This window comes from Carettochelys insculpta, chromosome 14 (genome assembly GCF_033958435.1).
Source record: "Carettochelys insculpta isolate YL-2023 chromosome 14, ASM3395843v1, whole genome shotgun sequence".
Lineage (NCBI taxonomy): Eukaryota > Metazoa > Chordata > Testudines > Carettochelyidae > Carettochelys > Carettochelys insculpta.
In genome coordinates, this window is record NC_134150.1 from 35,970,455 (window position 1) to 35,995,720 (window position 25,266).

General features: G+C 44.3%; 1 protein-coding gene across 2 annotated transcripts in view; it reads left to right on the plus strand.

The window, feature by feature from the left end:
* The first annotated feature begins 11,869 nt into the window (after nucleotides 1–11,869).
* The window catches only part of CDH13 (cadherin 13), an 876,776-nt gene continuing 863,379 nt past the window's right edge, over nucleotides 11,870–25,266 (plus strand). For both annotated transcript variants that reach the window (XM_075008353.1, XM_075008351.1), the window contains exon 1: nucleotides 11,870–12,000. In XM_075008353.1, coding sequence (XP_074864454.1) covers nucleotides 11,956–12,000 — 45 coding nt within the window. In that variant the 5' untranslated portion in view covers nucleotides 11,870–11,955. The remainder of the gene's footprint in view (nucleotides 12,001–25,266) is intronic.

Here is a 25,266-nt window from a genome sequence, read left to right on the forward strand (position 1 = left end):
ACAGGGCCTGGGGCAAGTAGCTAAATTCTGAAGGCCCTACAGCTGTGGGAGTTCATATGCAGTGTTGCCCTGTTCCATAATAGCTTCTGTGCTCTGACTTACAGGGAAGGCTGAGATGGAGCCACTCAAACAACAGATTTGTAGGGTCTCTCATCTTTCCTCCTCTCTGCTCCCCCAGAAGATTATGTGGGCTGGTACAAAGATCTGAGTCCTTTTCAGGATCTGCCTTTATGTGAGTACATCTTCCTCTTTTCACCCTGTGCCTTTCTCTGAGCCCTTCCATTCCAGAAAATGCCCTTGTAACCAAGCTTCTTCTGCCTGAGCTGTTGACTGACTGTTCAGCTGTACACTCTTCAATCTCTGTAGGTCCCTGCAGGATGGAAAGCTGGTTCCTCTCCCCATCTCTAGGCATTAGCTGGCAGGATGAATGTTCAGGGAAGGAAACTGTTCCCCAGTGTTCAGACTAGTTGCCTGTGAAACTTAGGGAGGGGTTAGTGACTTCCTCTTTTGCACCCAGGTGATTAGCCCTGGGAGATTGCCTCAGAAAGGTTGGGGATTCCTCGGGTGCGAACTGCCACAGGGCACCAAGCTTGCTGTAGAAGAAGAATTTGTTTAGTTCTCTGGGCTGAGAAATAAGGTTTTGTATAGATAGAAATAGGCCAGGTTTGCTTTCTCCCAAGGTCCACTCAGGACAGCTGTGGCTGGGTGTTTGTGGTGGTGAGTATTAGGGAGCTGTTTTTAATTTCCTCATTCGGTTAGCTGATCTGTGCTGGCTTGAACTTGAATCAGTACAGGCCTTAGGGTGCCCAGAAGCTAGTGGGCTGTGCTGCTGAGGCTTGGTGGCACACAGATGCCTTACACATTCCTTATATTTATAGGCAGTTCACGTAAAGACAGAGTACTCCAGCTTTATGTCGGCTGAGAGTTCCTTGCATGGAGGGAATTCTTAGCTGGACAGCTGTGACTTGCTTCTGGCTCTTTTGTGTTGTCTGTAGCAGTTTGGGGGCAGAATCTGACCTATAGCTTCCAGGCTGGGACAGCAAGAGTGTATTTTGGGGCCTAATTCAGGCCTACTTTAGGGCACTGGGCGTAATCTAGCAGAAGATATGGGTGATTCCTCTTCTTTGCATGTTGCACTTTGGAAAAACTAGGCCCAAACACACTGTGATAACTCCCAGCTCATCCCAAAAGAGGCTAAAAAGCAAACGCGATAATTTTTTTCTAATGTTTTAAAAGACTTAATGAATTTTACATAATGAGGGTAAGGTTGAAGACAAACACCTATGAAGGGATTCCAAAATACCCCATGCCCCAAGTGTTCAGTTACAATGTTTCAAATTAATGATGGAAAATGGAGCAAGAATCAGAGTATATACATGGAATACCGATTTTTGAATGGGATGGTCAGCCTGTGATAGGCAAAGGCTGAAAAGCGATTCCATTTTGTTATGGTTTAGAGCACAATATCTCTCAGCTTTCTATGTCTCAGTGTATGGAATAGATCCAGTGGTTTATATGAGGTTGTGCGGCATCCTTCCATTCCTGAAGGATTATTTTAATGGCTAAGGTTAATACTAGGTCCAATAGATTTTGCTATAAATACCTGCCTCCTCTGTTAAATTTGCATACTCGGCTGATGTAAAGACTATTAATGACATACTTAAAACTAGTTTTTAATTTGGCTCTTCCTTGAGAGAAATCAGTAGCTTGATTCTAAAATAACTGAACTGTGGGGCGTGGGAACAAGAGGCAAGTAAATAGCTGAAGTGCTTTAAGTTGTAGAAGGGAAAAGCGTGTTAAGTACATGGATGTAAGTCTTTAGCATGATATTTATTCCTCCAAATTTTATTCAGTTCTTCATGTGATAAGGAAGTATCTACATTTTATTTCTAGTACTAAGTACAGTATTGCTGGTTTACAGAGGTCAATTTTCTGTATGCTGATCAGGGTAGATGACCTGGGGATGGACAGCTGTGTCACAAAGAATTTTATACATCTAGGAAGCTTTGAAAGGGTTGGGGCATTCCTTAATTTTCCTTTTATTTCATTTTTAATTGTATATTTGGAAATGTATGGAAGCAAATAATTCTGGGGGTTCTCAAGTGATAAGCTGTGTCCTGAATCAATTCTGTATCTCCTTTGAAGTCAAACGTGCAGGCTGCATCTACACTAGAGAGTTTTGTAGACACAACTGGGGTTTTGGCAACAAAACGTGGAGCATCTACACGAAAAATGGATTTTGTCAACAGAAACTGTTGACAAAAAAGCCATGTAGATGCTCTGGGGCGGCCCTTCTGCCAACAGAGTGGATCAAAAGATGGATCCCTTTTTTTTTTTATGTGTAGATGTGATCTGTCAACAGAAGTTTTATTGGAACATCTCTTCTGACAGTAACTTCTATAGACAGATGCTTCTAATGTAGACGTAGCCATAAAGTAAGGACTTATTGCTATCACAGGTGGCTGTACCAGAAAGAAGCCCTTAAATAGCAAATGAGACCCTTGAGGATCACATAAGCCATCTATTTGCTTAAAACCCTTGATGATTACTTGGCAGTTAGGGTGGAAAGGCCATAAGGACTAGGGTGAAATCCTGTCTCCTAAGAAGTCAGTGGAAGTTCTGCCACGAAGTTAAAATGAGACAGGATTTCACGCCTATCGTATGCAGCATTGGGTTACTATTGTGCAGCTGTCCATCTGGGTGTTCTGGTTGTGTGATGGCCTCCATCTTGATTGTGATAATATGGATTGAATCTGGGACCTTCAGAGCTATAAAGCATGAGCTGCCTGCATGCCACACCTCTGGAGCTAGCAACTCATTTCATCTGTGGGTTGGCAGAGAAGGGGGATCTGTAATACTGTCACTGGTGGTATCCACAAAGGTTTATCTCAGATATAATGGGGCACTTTGCTGGGGGTCCCTTTTCCCATGGCTTGGTCCTTCTGCTTAAATGTCTGAAGATGCTACACCAATAACAGTGGGTTTCGTATACTGTCAGCCACCAAACAGCTAACTCTAACTCAAAGGCTGGCTTTGAACCTGGCCATCCATTACTACAGGTTGAACTTGTCTAGTCAAACACCCTCGGAACCTGAGTGGTGCAGAACCAGAGAATTTGCTTAACCACAGGAGGTCAGTATTGTCTAACAGCATTACCAACACTTCCAATGCTTACTGGGCTCTTAAAAGACGGTTGGGGTAAATTGCAGCTAAAAAATAGCACAGAACCCTGATAGGCAGGACTGTAAACATAACTTTATGAGATCACAGGAAACTTGGCCACTCCATGATAAGTGGACATCCAACTAGCTAAAATCATGCTGGATCAAGGACGTTGCTGGACTAGAGGGGTTTAACCTCTAGCACTAGGCTACCTGGGGTGATGCAAAAGTGTGTGTGTGTGTGTGTGTGTGTGTGTGAAATTGAGTCATCCCTGAGCTATAAATGCTACAACTGCTCTGGTTCTGTGGACCAGCTGGAGCCCATCACACCTAGACATTCATGGACTGACACATTATTTCTCCGTCTCATATTTTATTCACCTCTAGCTATACTTATGCATCTGCTCTTTTTCTGTGAAGAGACGAAAGGTTAAGCAGGACTGTTGCTGGATAAAGGTAGTGAAGCGTGTTCACCATTAGTAAACAGCATATACATGGTGAAATACATAAAATGCTCCCTCTTTCTCAAGATTTCTGTTTCATTTTAACCCATAAGTGACTGCGGGATTAAATCTTTGCCTTTCATTTGAATTTCCTGGTGACATTTCATTGGACTTCGGGAGCTGTCATATAATTTCAACATCATTATAACGTAATATTTTGTTTAATTTGTTTCTGTAATATTAACTTTCCTGTGAACTCATGGTGAGTGTTTTGATCTTGGAGATATCTCCAGAAGCCTCAGACACAGAGGCTATGTCTATACTAGAGAGTTTTGTTGATGCAACTCACAGAGCGTCCACATTACAAATGTGTTCTGTTGATAGTAAATCAAGGCAGAATACCAGGGTGGATGTGCTGGGGGTCTTCTGCTAACAGACAAGTCCTCCATAATTCCAGCCTGCTGGCTTTGTGGGGACTCCCTGTCCATGGCAGTCACAGCTTTATGCTACCTGCCTCTGGAAACCCCATGACAGGAAGCTGACAGCGGGGAAGCAGGCCAGCAGCATGCTGCAGAGCCCCTCCTGTCACCGAGAAGGCAGAGAGCCAGCCACAACATGACAGCCCCTGCCCCCCCGGCCCTCCAAGGACCAGCCAGAGGGACCCGCTCCTGGACTGGGCTCAAGACATGTGACCTCCTGGCCCCGTGGAGCGATGAGCACACCCTCCTGGACCCCTTAGCCAAGAGGAGGAATGCCCCAGCATATGCCTGGCTGGCTACCACCCCTGTGACATGGGGCCACCCCACCCACACCATAGAGTAAGTGCAAGTGAACGAGCTGCACTGGGGTATGCCTGGATCCATGACACATGGCACAGGTCTGGGCAGAACTGGCCACCTGCCCCTATAATACAGAGCTCCCCTGGCTCCTGGGGAGTGATGACACCTCCTCCCCGACTGCTGTTGTGGACACGGCTGAAGAAGAGGCTTAGTGCTCTCGGGCCCCACCCCTGTCAAACGTGGATGTGGGATCTCAGGCCAGTGACAGCACCCTGGTGATTGCCCTGGACTCAGGCACCTCCAACCTGGGAGTGCCTGCAACCAGAGAGCGCCTTACCTGCTGGAGGATAGCCCTGACAGTGGACTTCCCCATGCCAAACTGAATGACTCCCAATGGAGTTACAGCTGTTGGGGGTAATAAGCTTCCAGAGGGTTATGGCGACCTGCTTCTCCATAGGGATGGTGCGCCGCAGCTGGGTGCCCTGTCAATGGAGGGCAGGGGTGAGCCAGGTGCAGAGCTCCAGAAAAGTGTCCTTCCACATTTGGAAATTCTGGAGCCACTGCTGCTCATCCCACTGCCCCATGACCAGCCAGTCCCACCAGTCAGAACTGGTATGGTGCTTCCAGACCCACCTGGTCACAGGGGTGGGGGTGAGGGTAGGTGAGCCCATGCAGCAGTGAGGGTGTGCTCCTCAATGGTGGTGTCTGGGTCGTCCTCCCTGGGGAGCAGGAGGAGGAAGTGTCTGAGGAGGTTCAGCAGAAATTGAAGCACTTCTAAGTGAGGCCAGTGCACACCCAGGGGCTGCTCTGGCACCATGGCTAACTGGAAAAGTGCCAAGTCTTTATCAGCAAGTGTGTGAGCCCTGCACTGTTTATGCTGCCTCTCAATGGGGTAGGCAGCCCTCAGCATGGGCAGGGAACAGGTGTGTGTGTGTGGTGGGGGCCTTTTAAGGATGCCCCTCTCCCGTACTCCCAGAAGGGTTTGCTGGCCATGTGACCTTGTCTGATGGTGTTCTGGGGAATATTCAATGGAGAGAGCGGCCAGGCAGTCCAGCTGCTCTCTGTAGATGGAGCAGATCGACAGACTGATCCACTTTCCTGTCTGGCTGCAATCTGTTGACAGAAGTTTTGTCGGAAGATTTCGTCTGACAGTAACTTCTGTCTACGGATTGCTGTAGTATAGACACAGCCAAAGAGAACAGGTTTCATATGGTGCTTTCTGAACAGTTTTTTGTGGATAAATGATTGTTGGGGTAGGTGTGTGTATATAAATCTGTTACTTTTTTTCAAATAACTTTGTCAGCTGAATTGTCAAATGATGAGTCAACCCTGGTAATGCTGCCACAATACCAGGTGACGAGGAAATGTTTTTTGCATTTATTCATAACATTTAATTACTCTGATGTGAAGCTATTAACAGGCTTGAGTTGCAAGAGCTTGGGGAACGTAATGCCCTGGTTCGTAGAAAGGATAATATGCGGCCCTCAGGAAAGTTAGGAAACACACAAGGCATTAGTAAGAAACTCTGTGTCCAGTTCTGCCTTAGTGTAAGCCCTCTAATTCTGTGACCTTCAGTGGAGTTGCGTCTACTTCCAAAAGGTCTGAATTTAATTCAGAAACACCATTTGATGGTGTGGGTTTGAGAGCAGAGGAAACAGGTGGGCCAGCCAAAATTCCCAGGCCGATGGTATGCTGTGGAAGAGTCTGGAGGTGAGTGTAGCAGTGCATGCAGCCTGGCTGAAGGGGAAAGGATAGTTTTACTCCATCTACACCCTGGGCTGGGACAGTGTCTCCATCTGGCTCCCTGGTTTGGAGTCCTGTGTAGGTCTTGCTTGGCTCTCGGTAACTTGTGCTGGGTTTGATCTCTGTCACTCTGGACACTGGTCATTGTAGGACTGGAACCGCGTGATCCACGCGTTTGATCCCACTGCAGTACAAAGACTCTCATGGGGGAGGCAGAGTTAATTGGAGACATCCTGAGCTTTTCTGCTTCTCTCCGAGCTGCTCCCAAACTGAAAACTCAACATGGACATGGAAACTAGTCCTTGGGTCAGGCTGTCCCTTCCCCTCAGGCTCATCCACAGCCCAGTAAACTGCTCATCCACAATAACCCTCCTTATTGGCTTCAGTAGGAGTTGCTAGTCCATGCAGTCCCCACTGCTAACTCCGAGCATGGTGTGGTTTTAGAGGTCTCTGATGGTGTTGTCCGTAGGGCGAGACCCCTTAGTGGCTCGGTGCAGAGTTCTAGGAGCTGGCAAACTCCACGAGGAGGGTTACGACTACAGCATGCCCACCGCTCAGAATGGCTGAAAGCAGTTTGGATCGTTACTATAAACCATTGTAATACCTCTTATGTACTTCTAACGATGGAAGGCCCCAGCAGGAATGGGCCCAAGTGCTGGGAGCATGGCTCCTTGCTCTGGTGAGTTTTCTGTTCAATAAGTCAAAGGGAGGAGGACTGGAATACCTCCCACATGCTTCCTACGCACCAGGGATTTTTAAATAAGATCACCTGTTCCCAATTTTCCCTCATCTTTGCTAATCTTCTTTTAACATTAAAACAAGAGATCCTGTTTGTTTCCAGTGGAAATAGATCACCACACCTCAAGGTCTAGCCATCTCTCTGTCTCTGAGTGGCTCATTTCCTATGGTTAATTTATTAACGTTTGTCTTCCTTCCTTCCTTCTCAGTTGTTCAACTTTCCACCCCTACATCCTGGACCACGATGAAGGAAAATTAGACAAAGCCTTTGACCAACATCCAGACACACAATCCGTGAAGATTTTTTTTTTTTTTTGCAGAGAGCTACATCAGTGTAGATGCACAGACGCCAAAATTGTCCAAGTTAGGTATGTTGCTAGGACTAGATTCCCAAAGGAATTTTAGGCCCTAACTGCCACTCTGGGCACATAAATCCAGAATTTATGACTTCAAAATCCCTGCTCATCTGCCACCTAATCTTGTGCCTAAATCCCTCAGTTGCTTAGATCTCTTGGGCACCTAATTTTCTGCTTGCTGATATGTACAAAGTCGCTTCAGTCCTACTGCCCAGTTTGTGCTTAAGGCCTGGTGGGGTCATCAGAGAAATGTTTCCCTATCGATCATGCTCACAAGGTGTTCACAGTGCATGCTTACATGGTACGATGTCCCACAACAGAGAGATGAAGGCAGTGACTGTTTTTTCCCAATCATCAGAGAACACACCCAGGCTGTGGGAGAATAGGGTTCAGATCCTTTCTCTGCCAGATGTGGAGTGGTGATTGGAACCCAAGTATTATACCTTCCAGGTGAGGAACATGACCCTGAGGCTGTACAGTCATTCTCATGAGGGTTTCTAAATATCTAGGTTTTTCTTATAAGGTGGAACATCTTCAGCAGGAGGGATTGAAGGAGCCCCACCCCAGAATTCCTCATGTTTTGGCTCCACCTCTCTCCTTAGCATTGCTACAGGCTGGTTTAGATTATTTCCCACTCAATATTGCTGGCTTTTGGGATTCCCATTCATAGGCACCTAATTCTCCCCAGGCATTGTTTGAATTTCCTGGGTCGCCAACTCAGGACTCTGTAATGAATTAGGCCGCAGCATCCTTTGTGATGGTGGATACCCCTTGTATAGCCAATGCTGGGAGGAGTCTGAAGTGTTTGCAGAAGTCATGTGATGATGCCATGGTGAAGAGTGTGGACCCACAGACAGAAAAATCAATTTGTTTACTTTTTAAATCGCTTTCCAAAACTTGGGAGTGGCTGTAGAACTCAAAATGCCTCTACAAACCCATTGGGGCAGAACTGCTGAACACTCGATGCCAGACCTTGGAAATGCATTTTTTTTGTATTTCTTTACTGATCCTACCCTCATTCAGTATATTGAATCATTACCCTCTTGGAGAAATTCCATTCCCCTCCAGTAATTTCCCTCCTCCCGGCCTGAGTTCTTCCAGCTGATAAGAGCAGCTGGTCTCACTTGGTTCCCCTGATGCATTTGCTGTATGTGCCAAAGCTGGGCTATATATTTTCCATTAGCTGTCTGCTTCCTGGCCTCATGCTCAGAGCTGTGGCTGCATTAAGGGCTGGTAGGACTATGAACTTCAGAAGTTACTCCGGAAGAGGTTAGATTCCACTCTGGTGTAAGCTCAGTGGATTTAAAGTATGACTGTGATTGGCCCCAGGATATTTAGACTTTCCAAATAACAAGTGCAAGGCAGCAATAAGAACTTCCCTAGATGTTTATGCATTGAATGAATTTGGCTTATTTTGGTTTCTTCCATTCAGGGCTCTGGGCCCACATGCAATACTTATTAAAATTCCAAAGGCTGTGCACATTTCCAACACTACAACATATAAATCTCTCTGCCTGGGAGAACAGCTAAGCTCTACACCAAGACATGAAGATCAACAGAACTCAGGCTTGCCCACATGGAAGGGTAATGTGCTCTATGAGGGTGTGGTTTGTAAAGTGCATACCTGCATAGACCCTGATAGTGTGCACTAAAGGCTCTCTAGTGTGCTTTAATGCAGTACTACTGCAGACCAAGCACTCAGGCTGTGGGAGAGTAGACCAATTATGCACAAAATCTTAGTGACCTTTAGACATAGAGTGCATTGCCTCATCACATAGACGAGTCCAAAGTGACTGGCAGCTTAGGAGAAGGGACCACTGTAGCCCATTCTCCGATGGATTCCCTCACTGAAAACAGCCTCCAGGCCATTAGTGTGCAAACTGGTGTTGTCAATGCTGAGTACCCATTAACCTCTACTGTTCTGGTATCTGCAAGATAAAGAAGTGGTGTGGAAGCTAACCTGCCTGTTTAAAGTTTTATAACTGAAAAGTAGAGGCTAGGAATGGAACCTGCCATCAGAATTTCAACACACATTGCACACTCTAGAGTTGGCCTGACAGCCTCTTGGTTGACTGGGTGGTAGAATAGCCTCCTTTGGCAGATGAAGGAATGGAGGCATTCGGTGGTGCAGTGGTTTGACCAGTGTCACATAGGAAGTTTGTGGGAGAGTCCAAAATGGAACTCAGGAAACTTGGGTTCTAGTCCTGTGCCAAAACTGTAAGACCAGCTTTCCCTACCCAGTGCATTAGATCACCTGTTGCTATAACTCAAAATACTCGTGCACGTGGTGCGGCCATAACAGAAGTAGCTGGTAAGGCTAGCCCCATGTTAGGACACTGGACATTTAGACTGCAAGCCGAGGGAGAGATTTTCACACAAGGTGCACTGATCCAGAACTGAAATCAGTTGCAGGTCTGGTTGCAAAACTGTCATTACCAATGCTGAAGACCTGTATTGTACCCTCAACTTTGCAGGAATCCATGCAACCCAGCTCAATGGCAAACCTCACTGAGATAAGCCAGTCTTTTCTGTTGGGTCTCAGTTTCAAGAATAGAAAAGACTCAGAACCATTAGGGGCATCCTTCAATCTCACCTTGTCAATGGGGCCTCATGCCAATGAAAGCATTTCCGCCAGGGGAATAGTGCTATAAAATGGTGACCCTGCCTGTGATCCCACTTCTGCCTGCCAGAATAGGTCCTTCCCACAGAGGTTAACTGCTTAGGGAGCCAATGGAGGCACTTATAGCATGACCATTCTCTGTGAAAAGCAGCAGGAGAGGTGATTGTGCTAAATGGGTGCTCACGGTAAATGTAGCCTAAATAGAAACCGGCCTTCGGTTTCTGCTTCCCTCTTCTGTTCCAGTAGCCATACAATGAATGTCTCTCAACCCCAAGCTCACACCATTATGTGTGTTGCCCCTTCTGCATGTATGGTTATTGTTGATGTATTTTTTGTTCCTGGCTTTTTCCAGGAAGGTGCCATCTCCTATGTCTGGCGGGTGGAAATTAGATGGGACCAAAATACAAGCATCTTGTTTTGAAAGCTGTGTAGTGGGGAAGCAAGGATTTACTCCTGCCCCACTATGATCTTAAGTGGTTCTGTGAGCCCTCCACCCCTCGTTCATGCTGTTGAGTGGAGAGCAAGGGTCTGACCCTAGGCTGAGCTGGACAGCTGGTGGCAATGCAGAAAGAGTGTCTAGCAGGTTGGGTAGCCACCAAGGATCAATCTCCCTCTTTCTTCCGCAAGTGGCCAAGGCCTGGTGAGCTAGCTTCCTGCCTCAGAAGGTATGCTTTGGAGCAAAAGGGCAGAACAGATAAAGGTTTTTTACAGCAGGCCACCTGGTAGTAGGGAGGCTGGTAGTGGTAGGGTAGCAAAGACCTTCATGGACACTGCCACTGCTGGCTGTTTCCTTGTGGAGATGTGATCCGTACTGGGCCTAAACATATCCCTGACAGTGTTTGGAGTGCTTATGAGTCCACCAGGCCCTAAGCTGCTACTTCATGGGAACGCTCAGACTCTTAGGACAGCGCCTCCTCACTTCTCTGATCGCTCCATGGGGGAGAGGGCATGTGTCCTGAGCAGCTAGGGTAAGAACAGATGTTGGAAATGCTGCAAAGTCATGCTTCTGTCTGCAGGATGTTCCTGCTCATGCTAAGCACCATGGAAAATAGCTGGCAGCAGGAAGACCAGGGACCTTGTGGCTTTCAGAGCTGTTGAGGAGACAGCCCAGGGTGGCAGTGAGACAAGCATGGGGAGGGAAAGATGTGCAGTGTACAAAACCACCCAGGGCTTACATGATAGGGGTAAGGAAACTAGATGCATCCAGGGTAGTGGGGGGAAGAAATAGGGGCAAATTGCACAAAGGAACACCTGATTTCTTGTTGGGGCTCCAAGTTCATAATGTTAGTTTGCTAGCCATAACATAGTAATTTAACTGCCCCCACCCCAGCATTTTCTTATAACATCAGACCATCTTCCAAACAAGAAAACTTCCCACAAATAAAGGGCACAGACTTCAGAAACTTAGTCCTGGTTTCAAGTTCATTGAGCTGAAAGCCAGTCTACCCCTTACCTGAGCAGTTAATAAAATCTATCGCCCTATGATGGATTTTTTTTTTTTTCCTTGCAGGCTAGAATTGATCTGTCCTTATTGTGATTTGTGAGATGGAGGGAAAACGCAAACTATAATCAGTATTTCTGCAGGACTGAAAAACTCTGCTCTGTGGTTATTCCAGGGCTTGCAGGTAACTAAAGCTGCAGTGGTCATTTTTTTTGATGGATTGAAAATAAAGCACACCTTATTAACATTTTAATAAACAGAATCTCTTGGCACTGGTGTGCTGAGTTGCTGCTATTTCACCCTGTGAAATTCCATTCTCTGAGAAAGCAAAATATTAATGAAATCCATAAAGCATGATTTGTGAGACTGAAACTAAACACACAAATTTACCAAAGCCAAATGCTTGCTAAAGGTGCTGTATTTGTGAGAGGTGCTTGCCCAATATGTGTGATGCAAAATGGGGATGCTTTGTGAAGAAATCATCCTTGTAAACCTATTGGTTCTGGTCATCAGACTCTATCCAATGCTTTAGTGATGATGCTGCTGATCTATTTGGGAAGTTGGCTGGCTCTCAAGGCAGAGACTCTTCTCAAAGGCTGTTTCACAGTGAAAATATGCTCAGTGCAGTCGAGTGCATGAATGAAAAAGCCTCCGGTACCTTCTAGTCTGGCAAAATGCAGCACAGAACTCAACTTCCTCTGCCCTTTCTATTATCCCAGGTAAGAAAAGGGATTTTTTTTTCTTGCTTTCATTCATCTTCTCTGTTCTGCATATGGATTTGGAAGTATTATTTGTGATTCAGGTCTGATTTCTGAGTAATTGTATGTTGCTTGAATTACTGTTGAAGGATGCAAAATCTCTGTTACACAGCAGCTGCCAGGAACATAGCAACTCAGACCTCCCTGATTTACAATTAACAAATTGACTCTGTGAAAGATAATGTTTTCCTTTGTTTGGAGGGGGGCAGTGTGTGTGTGTGTGTGTGTGTGTGTGTGTGTGTGTGTGTGTGAGCAAGAGATCTTTCAAGTGTTTTGGTAGCAGCAGCAACATTTTGTCGTATCAAATCCTGCAACTTTGATTTGCCTCTTTCTGCTGTGGCTTGTGCCAGTTAGAAGAGTCTGAAACAGACAGATCCCCTTATTTATTGCTTTTTTAGACATAAGTGAAAAAGCTGCAAAGGGGGGTAACCTCCAAAGCATGCAAAAGCTCCCCCCTCTTGACATGTATAGCACTCTACGTTAACAACTCGCTATGTAGCCTTTCCCCTTATTAACTGTAATAGATCCCTTCTGCCAGAAAGCTGAAAACACCCAGCTTTGAAACCCAGGGGACCACTCCAACCCTGCTGCTTCTGTCACTCAAAGCTGAGAAACTAACTAACTGGCTTCTGACTTCTCCCTTCCTTTGGTTTCTTTTTCTCTCTGTCCCCACTCCCTTGTCCCCCAGACCCTCCCGATAGGTTTAGTTTTGAAAGCCCTGTGTGTTGTTTGAGATTTCTTTAGTCGTATTCCATGTGAAACGCATGCATGTTTTGTCCTAGTAGCTCTGTGAGCTCCCAAGTATCGCTGGCACCCCTTACACTTAACGAGAGACAAGTTTAATTCCTTTTTGACTTGGGGCTGAAACTGTTTTGGTTGCCCTCAGAGGGCTGGTGTTTTCTGGGCTGCTGAGTCTGCATGCCTCCGCGGTCTCTAAATGGATTTTAAGCTGCCTTTTACAGAATGAGAGAGGAAGGTGAAAGCTTGTTGTCAACACAGAGGCAAGCTGGGGGTCTGTGGGATGAAGGCAGATGGCTGAACTGAGTGCATGCTGTGGGTTGTGGCTCCAGGGTGGGCAAGCTTGGGTTCTAGTACAACCTGACTGCAGCTAGGAGTGCGCATGTGGGTGGCTGGTGAAACTCTGATAGAGAGGGAGAGTTGGTGTCTGGCTGGGAGTTCGCTGGAGGGAGTGGATGGGTGGTTGGGTGAGCTTTGCTGTCTGTGCACTAAGAATAATCCCACTTAAGGGCACCACAGAGAGAGAGGGAGGGTGCAAAGGCTGGTTCTTAATAAATTGTGTGTCAGAACAGCTGTTATAGATACTGCGGTGATGGGAGCATTAGGAACAAAGGGTTGTACATACTAGGGATGTGTTTAGGCGAGGCCATATAAGCAAAGCGAGTAGCATTAACTGAAGATCTGTGGACTACCCGGGAGGACATGCAAGCGAGCCGGTGGCTAGGTGAGCGAAGCTGAGGCTGCACATATGGGAAAGTGAGCATGCTGCTGCCTGCGACTGGCATGGCCTGAGGCTCTGGGACTGGCTGGCACCGCCCTTGTGGGTGTCCAGGTGGAGAAGCCGTGAGCATGGGCTGAGATTCAAGAGCTCCCTGGGCTGCACATGTAGGCAGCTGGGCAAGGTAAGCTGCAACTGAGGTTGATGCACAGAGAACTGGTGTATTCTGGGAGCCCCATGCCACAGCAGGCACTTGTTGGGTGTGCCAAGCTAACACCCTCACACAAGGCTTGAGGAATGTCCTCACAACTGGAGTTCACCCAGATTTCTTGGTGGCTTTAGTCCTTTTTTCTCCTGGGGTTTTTAATGCACCAAATCAGCTCAGATTTCAGTTCTCGTTCAAAAATTCCTCTTTTGTCAAGAAGCAAAGCGTTATAGAGTCATCAGAGCACTTTAGGGTCTATTAGAGCCCTATCCTCAAAGAGGCTACACCCCTTCTCCTCTAAAGCACTGTATCGCAGGCTTAACTTTAAGCATGCCAGTAGCCCCCTTGAAGATACTGGGGCTACTCATGTTTCAATCAAGGGAGTGTTAAATGAGGTGCTATTGTGGGGCCAGTATGTTGTTCATATTACAAGACTTAGTTCTGGGTGTGTCCTAATACCGATTGTTGAAGAGCCTTCAAACTGATTCATCCTCCCTTGTCAGGATGGGAAGGTAGAGCAATCAGTTCCTCTAAGGGTGATTTTTTTTTTTTTTTTTTTTTTTAAATCAAGTGCTTTAAACACACACTGTACCAGGAAGTGACTTCATTAAAAATCAGTTCAATTGTAATAGGAAAGTGTCTATTTATGATCCTGACTTGTTGAATATAGTCAGGGTAAAGTATTAATTGTTGGTGACATATGAGAGAGAGAGAGTGGGAGGGGAGGACAAAGGGGAGTTATTAAAATGATCCTCTTAGACTCAACACACACACACATAGAACTTTCATATGACAGGAGGAGTACCGAGAAGAATGGGAGAAACAACCTATTAAACAAATGTAGCCATCTGGCAGGGGTAGTGTTTGTAACACATTTTTGTTAGTTTCTTTTTACTTCACTCTGCACTGGCAACAGATACTGCTATAACACCTTACAGTGGAACTAGCAAAAATCAATCCTGATAAGCTGGTTTCTAAATTATAAACATCAATAAAGGCAGTACTTTTGGGGGCAGTGGAGGAAAAGCATTATTCAATTTCCAAACAACAAAGGATAAATTTTGAAGGAAGGAAAACCAAAGCAGATCTCTACTCTGCAGAGTATATTACTGGCACACAAGAATATTAAATGTGCAGAGACGAAAGTTTTTTATATTTTTAATTTTTTCCAGGTCACAACTGATTAATAAAAGAAAAATCAGTCCTTTTTTAAAACAGAAATTGACATTTTTAAATTGTCATCCTATTTAGCCAAGTGTACTTCATGAGTGGGTTTTTGTAGTGAGGGTTAATCTATGGTAAGAAGATGACTGAGCATTGAATTTTAATTTTGCTACCCAAAAGACTTGATCTGTTCAATGGGATTGTTTTACTGCCATTTTCTCTCTCTCTCAGTTTGATGAAGACCATTTTTCAGTGTCTCAGCTCAGTAGCTAATGAGGACATAGTTTTAGAACCTGTCAGTTCATGGCAATCTGGAAGGTTTTGCAGGAATATGTGCACTGTACAATTAATCAGTCAGAAGCCAGTGGTGAAAGTTTGGAAGGTTTGCTGCTAATTTGTACGTGTGCATTTAATCATAGAAATAAGTGGTAAACACCTATAGTTCTCTAAATGTTTCTCCCTGCTATAGCGAACTTAATTTCACAAAAAACTAAAATTTATATTAAACTTTCATTTTGTGTAAAATAAACAATTGAATCAAACTTTATCATCAATTTGAATCCAGCAATATCAAGTGGTTGTCAGTAGGTTAAATGAATAATTATAATATAGCTTGCAATATAAGGAAGCTGCAGTTTTTGAGAATTCTAGGAATCAGTGTGATGTCTGTAGATGTTATCCTCTCTCGCTCTATCAGCTAGTTCCAGAAGACACCCATCATATGTACACGGCACAGCTGTAAAAATTCAGTTTTTCTTTATTTTTCAAATTTCTCCAGAAGAGGGCTCCATGCACAGCGTGAAAGTTAAAAGTATTATCTGAACAGCACTGGAAGTTTAGCAGCTGCAGAAGAAAGAACCTCATTCACACCCAGAAACTGTTAAAATAACTTGAAAGATGTTACTCTAGTTCCTATCTTAAGCATTTCCTTCTTGTGTCTTGTTTATTGCATCCATTTGATGGCATAGTTTGGGTTGCTTAAAATTTCTACACAGAACACGTTGTACATCAGGTAGTTGTACATGGGACTTTGTCCTTCAACCCTGAACTTACTGGTTGAATACTTTACTTTTGCATGCTCTTGCATATTAATGATTGGACAATTTTCTTCAAATGTCACTTGAAGAAACCAAGGCCACTATTCCTCCATGCCAAATATTATCTGGATTATTTCTTTAAATCAGTGAAGTTGCACCTGCTGATACATAGTGTGAACATGACTCCAGGGACTAACACTCCTCCTCTGTGAACAGTGCCAGGGAATCTTTAATGGTTCATTCTGATAATGGTACCTCCAAATACTACAATGCCTTGTAACATCATGCTGTGGCTTGGGTTTAACACTGGCTCGGGTGGGAGCAGGGGGGAAACTATGGCCCTTGATGAATCATTAATGTCACTATCTGCAGCAACTCTGGGTTTTGTTTGGAGGTACTTTGCACAGCATCTGATCAAGCCCAACAATGCTGGGCAGGAGAGAGATGAAACAATTCCAGGGTGAGGTGGTATGGCATTTGGTGCTGGAGCTTTATCTGGAATCGAGTAAATGGTATAGCTGTAGCTGAATACAGAAAGTATTGCTGGCTCATGCTTCCTTTCTGTGAAAGGTATCTGAGATGCACAGAGTTCATTCAAATATTTAGTGACACTGATAAGGTGATGAAATTAGTTTCCACCTGATTCCTAAATGCTTTTGCCGTGGCCAACAGGTGACACTGCATAAACTCTCATTTATTCTCCAATGGATCTTGGAGTAATTTTGGTTTATCTAATAGAAATAAGCATACTGGGAAGCAGTCTTCAGTGACTGCTGCCTCACAAAGCAACAGGAGCTTTCAGGCCTGTGCAGATAACACTTGGGATGACCATTGCTGCTAAACAAGTCAGCACTCTTCCCTCTACTGAAATGGGAAGAGAGAGGAATTTAACAACAGACTTGCAGTAGTATAATCTCTCCCTTCCCTCATCAGAGACTTGTTACTTTTTTCCCTTTATGCATTTCATTTCTTCAGCAGGTGGAGGCAACCGGCTTATTGTCAGAATTTTGACGTCAGGCCTTAGCACTGTTAAGCCAGAGTAAGACAGATGTGCTTTTCTTAAGGGTTCTTCCTCTAGGCTGGGATTTGAAGCAGAAATACAAGGCTAACAGCTTTCCTTTGTTGATTTTGGCTTGATGACTCCTCCAGCTTCACCATGATGAATGCTAGTAGCCAAATTCTCTTTTCCCTTACATCACTGCAACTGCAGTTAATACAGAGGGTCACCTGTGCAACTAAGAGGGGGACTTTTTCGTAAGCTTACAGCTGTCCAGTGGCCTGATTTCAGGTCATGTTTGTTCTCGTTCTACCATAATGTTGTCAGTAGAGGCGGGTCATGGAATAAAAAAGAAGTCATGTAGCACTTTAAAGGCTGAAAAATAATTTATTTGGTGCTAATAATTTATTAGCTTTCATGGGACTTACCCACTTCTTTAGGTCTGGAAATTCTGATGATCAAATCTGAAGAAGTGGATCTGTCCCACAAAAGCTCATTACCTACTAAATTATTTTTTTAGTCTTTAAAGTGCTACATGACTGCTTTTTTGTTAGGTGAAGATACAAACTAACACAGCTACCTCTCTGCAACAGGTCATAAGATGTTAGATGCCAAATAAAAGGAAGATAAAAATACAGGACCATTGATTCCCTTGCTAAGCACCAATTCTGTTCCGTTCCATGAAGCTGCATTGGTTGACAGTGTCATCCAATATTAGAGATGATAATGTAGACTTGTGTCAGGGATTGCATTACCTCTTCTCGTGAAAGAATCTGATTGCTCAGAAAACCGTATTCCTTTTCTTCTGATGTGAATTCATGCCCCTTATTACCATATCAAATATTTTTTTCTCTTTGGTGCTTTTAATTGTCTGAGAAACAGTCCTCGGAAGAGATTTAAAGATTTGCAAATAGGGTGAGGCATTTAATGGGGAATGGGAAAATCCTTGGATTAAAGAAGAGGCTGAATGCTTATGACGCAACAGTTATATCAGTAAGTGCGGCCATTTGCAAAACCTGCCCAATTTTTTTTTTTGGGAGGGGGGCCACTTGCAGTTTGGGGTGGCCAATCTGATGTCTGAAAAAGGCCCAGTTTTCAGGCCCTTAAGGGTGTCTCGTGGGCATCCCAAAATCTCTCTCCTTTTGAAGACACTGATGTAGTTTTTATAGTCTGAGAACATTGATAGCAACACAGGTTGGATCTTCGAAGGACTTTAAATGCCAAACTCCTGTGGAAATTATGGCCCAGGTACTTTTGAAGATTTGGATCACTGTTCCATCAACATTCTGTTTTCTCCTGGCAATGTTTCCTCTAATCTTTTTCATGAATATGTGGAATAAATTTTGTGATGTGCACTAAGGCATGTATATGGGCACCATCAGTAAAAAAACACAAAGTGTAAACACCTGATTAGCAAAGCACCAACAGCTGGGCAGTGTTTCAATCTCTCCCAAGTGTCTGCACAAGCTTACATGGAACAGTGTTCCTGGAAAGGACCTATTTTTTTCAGCCCAACATCTATGTTCTTTTGTAGCAAATAAGGAATACATAACTGCTCAGTGACAGGTGTGTCCAGGGCCATTCCCTGTAGGTGGCATTGACTTATCAAGGATCAACTTACTTGGCTGTCCTCACTGAGGGAGGTAAACAGGAGAGTTTCTCCCATCAACCTGCCTTGCTCCTCATGAAATTGAAGAGTACAGTGGTTGACTGTTGTCCCCTGATGGTTTGATTTTTGCACATCCTCTCTAGGTGTGTGACATCAAACCCCAGAAGATCAACTCTGACCAGGTCGATCTATCAGGTAGTGTAGATGTACCCTCAGGGTATGGGAGAGAGACATGCTGGCAGAGATGAGCAGAGAGAGAGAAACTAGATTTCTTAACGCATTCCGCTATTCTGCTATTTATTGCACAAAAGAATGATCGTGCTAGTTCTCATGAGGAACTGCAAAGCAGGAAACTAGAGGCCCCAGTCTTGCATGTTGTTCTTGGTGGCTAAATCCTATTGATTGGGTATTCTGGGACGACTTGCAGGATTCAGGTGTTTACAGTATACTGTTTAGCTGTTTGTGCAAAAGAGCATTGTGCAATTTACTGCAACTCTGGAAAATGTTAGACTGGCTTGCCCAATGCTCATTTACCCCTTTACTTTCCATCACCTTTGCATAACTTTAACCCATCAGAAGGGATTTTGATCAAACTTTCAGAGCAAAAATAACTCTCTGAGGTGGAGGATTTTGAGCCCCCAGGGGAATTTGTACAAATGTTACGAGTGCTTGAAGAGTTGGTGTCCTGATGTCACCTTAACAAGAGCTGTCATGAAAGTCACCTTACAAATGCGTAGGACAAATTCTCTACAGGTAAAAGTGACGTAGACCCACTGTAGCTCTGGCATCCTGCATCAGCTGAGAATCTAGCCAGTTGTATCTAAAGGTTGCATAGGTGGCTGGCTAAAACAACAGCAGAGCATGCTGAAGAGTTCAAGAGTGTCTTTCCTCAGGCAGGTTTCCAAGGTCTGAACACTTCCCCTCTTGCCTCCATGAAGCAAACTAAACGATTTCCCCAGAGGCAGCTGCTGTGGGCAGCCCTTAGGGAAACAGTTTGTCAAATGGTAAAATAAACCATAGGAAATAATGCCCTTTCTGAACCACACACAACTGTAGCTGGAGCTCTGAAATCTGGAGGGATCACTGCTCATTGATGAAGCGAGAAATCCTAAGCACAGTGGGACAGGCTCAGTGATCAGAATTCGAGGGACATTTCTGATCAAATTACGTGGTGTTTTCCCCCACCGCTCCCATGGCTGCAGTTTTGCTGAGGCAAAAGCTGGTGGCTCAGAAGAGCCAGGTCATGGGAAATACGGCCCTTTTTGACTCGTCTGCCTAGCAGAGTATGAGATTTCAGTGTTTACTAGCCAAATGTAGCCAGCTGCTTGCAGAGACAAAAATCTGTGGCCTTGCATGTGTTGGAAAAGACTTAGCAGTCACTTGCTGAAACTGGTTCTCCTTGATTTTTATGTTTGTGAGGGGAGAGGGAGAAGCTGGTGGGTGTGACTGAAAGTAAAAGGATCAGATTTGTGAAACAAGCAGCAGGGCTGACAGCCGCTGCAGCCCTGGGGCAAGGTAGGAGGGGAGCCCGCTTGCACAACCTGGAAGGGCAGGGGCCAAGAATGGAAAGGGCAAGGTCTATGGCATTCAGCCCTCGGCACCATCCAGACTGCAGCACAGTGCTCTGAACACCATAAACTTGCCTTTTGAATACCAAGAGCTTTAGTAACCTATCAGCTTACAGGTTGCGTGGTTTGAATACCAAAACGTTCAGGGTTGGGTTGTATCCCCATTCACACATCTCCAGGAGTGAGGCCTGATGACTGCGTGCCTGCGTGCACACGCAAAGGGGGCAGTTGGCCCGGGGCCTGGTGTTTCAAAGGAGCCTAGGGCTCCGGCCGCCGCCACTGTCCGAAGTAGCAGCTGGAGCCTTTGAAACACTGTGGCAGTGCTGTGTTGAGCGGTGCCCAGCATGAAGGCCGATTGACCTAGACCCCACCTCTTTCACCACTGGCCCCACCCCTTCTGGGGTGTGGAGCTGCCCTCCCTCACTCCTTGTCCTGGGGCTCCCCACTGGTTGTCGGCCCTCCTACCAGTAGTACCCGACTTGGGAGTAAGGTACTCCTTAGGGTTAGCCAGAGTGTCAGAATGAATCCCAAAAATGTTCATAAATGAGGGGCTATGTGTTTGAAATGCTTGTATTGCATACAAGATGGGTCATGTTCTGAGGTGCTTTTAGGTTTCTGTGCTGAATCTTATTTTATGCTTCTGTTCTAATCATGACCCTTTAATAACAATGAAGGAAAAGAGAAGAACACTCATTAGTTTTAAATCCACTTAGCCAGTTTGTTGGACGCGTTCAACTGGCTCACCACACAGGAATTGCAATGTTCTGCACAGCAGGGAGATTGATTATTGCAGTGAGTTGAAGAGAAGCAGGTATTACTTTCATAGCCACCCCAGTTGTCGTGGAACAGGGTGCGGGGAAGGCAGCTGTGAGCTGCCAATAAGTTATTTAGCGGCAGTAACTTTCAGCATCATATGTCTCTTGTGCTTAGCAACAGCCACTTCCATTAATGATGCTGGGCCAGACTCTGAGCTGGTGTAACTTGGGATCATTCCGTTAACTGCATGGTAATTAATGGAGCAATACCAATTTAACCCAGCTGAAATTCTGGTCCACTGAGTTTACAGAGCCAGATTACTATTGGCATCACTTATTTCTTCACAGCTTCTACTGGAGGACTTATATGGCTACCTAAGCACCTTGGCAACAATAAGGAATGTTTCCTCCTTTCCCTAAAATAAATGCTGAGAGATGACAGGTGGCATTATTCTGAAATGGGAGATTGCCTTCACCATCTGCCTATTCCATTGACTTTAGCGCTATTAGATTAGTTGGCTAATGATGTAGGCTGCTGTCGTTTTTACTTCTGGGTGTTGATTCATCAGTGACAGTTGATTGTACTGACCAAAGATTAATTCTGATTGGCTGAAGCCCTGAATAAATTCTCTTCCTAGGTCATTCAGAAACTAGTTAAGCTACTATATATATAATTTAAAAACCACCTGCTTTGCTTTTTTTTTTTTTTTTTTAAAAAAAAAATCTGTTCTAATTGTCAAAAGTGTTACCTGCTCAGCTGATGCCATTGTGCATTTGGTGTACAGTAGGAGCTATTAACAAGGTGACCCTTTGCTTGCCAGTATCATGTAGGTACCCTATAACTCCTGCTCTTCTAGGTATATGCAAACAAATGATGATCTGGTCAGATATGATTTAGGTTAAGTGAGCAGCCATAGGACACTGAAGGAGTTTGTCACAGCTGGGATTAGCATTGAAATTCAAGGATCCTCTGTCTTTTTTTTTTATTTAATTGAGTTCATAGAGTGGGATGGATAATTCAAAGCTAATGATTCTAGAAGGGCCACCTTACAAGAAAGGTTCTATGTTTTTCGGAAAGAAGAAAAGACACAAAATAAAACATCTGAGAACCAAATGCAAGAAAACTGAATCCTTATTTCAACACACTTCAAGGATGGGAAAAGAATCTATTTCCCATTTACTATTAACGGGAGCGAAACACATGCATTGAGTATGGGATGTTTGGATGAAATAGAGATTAACTTGATTTTTTGGCAAGAACTCAAAATGAACCCAACCCAAGCTCTTCATCTGACTTTTATTCTTCATGGGTTTTCATTTTTGTGCATTTTTGCACCTATGGGTTCCAGGTAGGGATCTCAAGCAGAGGTGCCAATATACAGCAGGCAAAGCAGTCCTTGTTATCTCCAGCATGGCTCAGAAGCACCAGAAATCATTTCAAGAATGCTGGGTTTTTTTGTTTGCTTTTGTTTTGGTTTGTTTTGTTTTTTAAATTTCTGCCTTATTTTGAAGGTTATAGGAAGTTCAAATAGTCTTTGTGTGCATATAAATGCTAAACCTCTAAATCTACTGCCTGTCACCCTAATAACTGTAAAACAGACCTGTTTGCAATGAATTCATCATGTGTATGTCTCAGGTGGAGACAGAATTGATCAAAAGTCAATGGAAATCAGTGGAAAGACTTTCATTAACGTCCTTGGCTTTGATCCTGTGTTTGGAATGAATTGTTATTTTGCTTGGAAGATGAGTTCTCTGTATAAGAAAAACGGGTATACCTTAGGAAAGTCAGTCTTCTAGTACCTTGTACAGCTATTAGTTATTTTTGCTATCTAATTCACTAGAATTACTTTAGCGTCAAATAATGGTGTTTTGCTACTATGACCGGCCTTTAAATCACTTTGACCTTTAAATCACTATGGTTTGCATCTATGAACTAATCTTGTGCAACGTTCTTCATTGTAATTGTAATCAAAATGCTATTTGCAACTATTATTTGAAGACTCTTTTTTTTTTCTCCTTTACCACAGACACCAGTAGCTTTGCAAGGGAGAACATGAAGAGGTAGATTTTATGCGAGTGTTCTCATTTTCTTTGGGAAGTGTAAATGTCAGCTTCCATACTAAAGCCTGACACCAGATACCCTGGAACTTTGGACAGCTCAGAGCTGAGTCTGGTGTCTCAAACTTTATTTTTTTTTAACCCCCAAAACTATTCTAGCCTTTTGGCTGCTCTTACAATAGGGTGGATTTTGGAGGCAAGCTCCAGACTTTTGTGCTAAGTCTTGTGACTGTTAATGGTTTAAAGATCTTGCTGTTCAGGAAAGCAAAGAGTATCAATAGAGTGATTTAGCAAGATTTTTATGTTCCTTTTCTTGTGCAGATGTGGGAATATGAGACAGAAGGTCAAATGCTTCCATGCCAAAGTGAAAAGAAGAAAAGCAAAAAAGCCAAGTAGAATTGAGTATTCTGTAATTTTTATGAAGCCCCTGGTAGACGGGAAAATTATCATTTTTCCTCTTTGCTGGACCTCACTGGTGCATGTTGAGAGGGGAGAACAGGATATAGTCCGGCCCTGCTGCATGAGAATGAATATATTTCAATCTCAGTGAAACAAACAAGGGATCTACCTTTGTGGTTACACGAACCAGTTCATTTCACTAGTGCTGTGACTAAATCCAAATCTGAACTTGAGTTTGCAACAAGAAACATCAGTGCACCATCCCAGCAATTTTACTTGCAAACATAGTGCATTGGGAGATGATAGAGGCAGGAGATTTTATCCCTTATAAACTGTCTGTTCCCTGACTTCCAACATTTATTAACTGCCCACCCAAATAAGTACTTTTCTTCTCCTTTATATATTATAGCTTGGTGTTTTTTCAGAATTATTTGCTCTGTGTATTAATGGATAATATTTATCTTTGCCTGCTGCACTGAAACCTTTGTGTGCTTGGGCATAAATCTCACCCTAGCAATGCACTGGAAAGTTTGTGGCAACTGCTGAGGAAATAGCCTCCTTGCAAGTCAGGGAGTGGAGGAATGATGGGCATAGAATAATAAGCTAAGTCAGACTTCACTGAAGCGGGGTCAGGGAGAGCACCTTGCTGTTCCTTTAATGCAGTGTACTCCTCTCAGTCATTACCCAGGTGATCTCTGGCTCACTGGAGCAAGACCATGACTAACCCACCTACGAGGCTAGCAGGCTGTGGAAGGCTTTTCCATCACTCAACATTAACCGTGGTGGAACGGAGATGGTGGGGAACGAGCCACTCCCAGCTGGGAATTCAGTCTTTGGGAGGTGGGTTAGGAGCAGAGTCAATACTTACTGGTGGCTGATGTAAGGTACAGTGGGCATTTTAGAGTAGCTGAAGTGAGAAGCAGATGATTTTTGGGTTGTGTGGAAGGTCTGCTTTGAGTCTGGGCCTGAAGATTCCATTTTGTGACATCCCCAGTAACTTCACTTGCAAATTTAGTCTGTAACATCACCCTCTTTGCTTCCTTGGCTGCCATCTCGTAGAATCCTAGGGCTGGAAAGGACCTCAGGAGGTTATCTAGTCCAGTCCCCTGTTCAAAGTAGGACCAACCCCAACTAAATCTTCCCAGCCAGGACTTTGACAAGCTTGGACGTAAATGGCTCAAGAGATGGATATTCCACCACCTCTCTTGGTAACACATTCCAGTGCTTTGCCACCCTCCCAGTGAAATAGTTTTTCTTTAATATTTAACCTACATCTTCCCCACTGTAACCTGAGATCATTACTGATCTCTAAAAAGCCATCTTCAAGCTCCAAGAGGAGAAATGAAATAGAGATTGGGCTTTTGGCGAGCTGAGCACAGTGACTGCCTCTCTTCCAGGCTTTTTAGTTTTGTTCACAGTTGGGCTGTATTAAAAGCAAATTACAATCAAGGCATGCAACTTGTAAAGCATTAATTTACATTGGATACTGAATTTTTACAGTATTTACTTGTGACTCACCTGATTTTATCTAGCAGTGCGAGAGTTTAAGTGCCAATAAAAAAAGAGAGAACCCAGCCGAGTTCAAATACGTTTGACCTTCTCTACTATTGTCAAGGAAAAATGAAATATTGCTTAGTTAGAGAATCATTGCCACTTATGCTGCAGCTATATCTACAAACCAGACACCATGCTTTAGAATTTTTTTTTTCTCCAAGAGACCGGCTACTCTAGGAGACTGGTGATAAGTAGACACTGCACGTGTCCTCCACTGGTTTGCACTTTGGGACCTGGCCCATGGAGTCTACATAAATTACAGACTTGATGGGTCACTTTTCAACCTTCATCATCTGAATGCTAAAACCAAGACACTTGAGAGGCTCATCCTTGAAGCCCTTTTTGCTGACGCCTGGGCACTTATGGCACACAAGGAATCTGATCTCCAGCTCATCGTCAACAAGTTTGCCGATGCCGCTCACCTC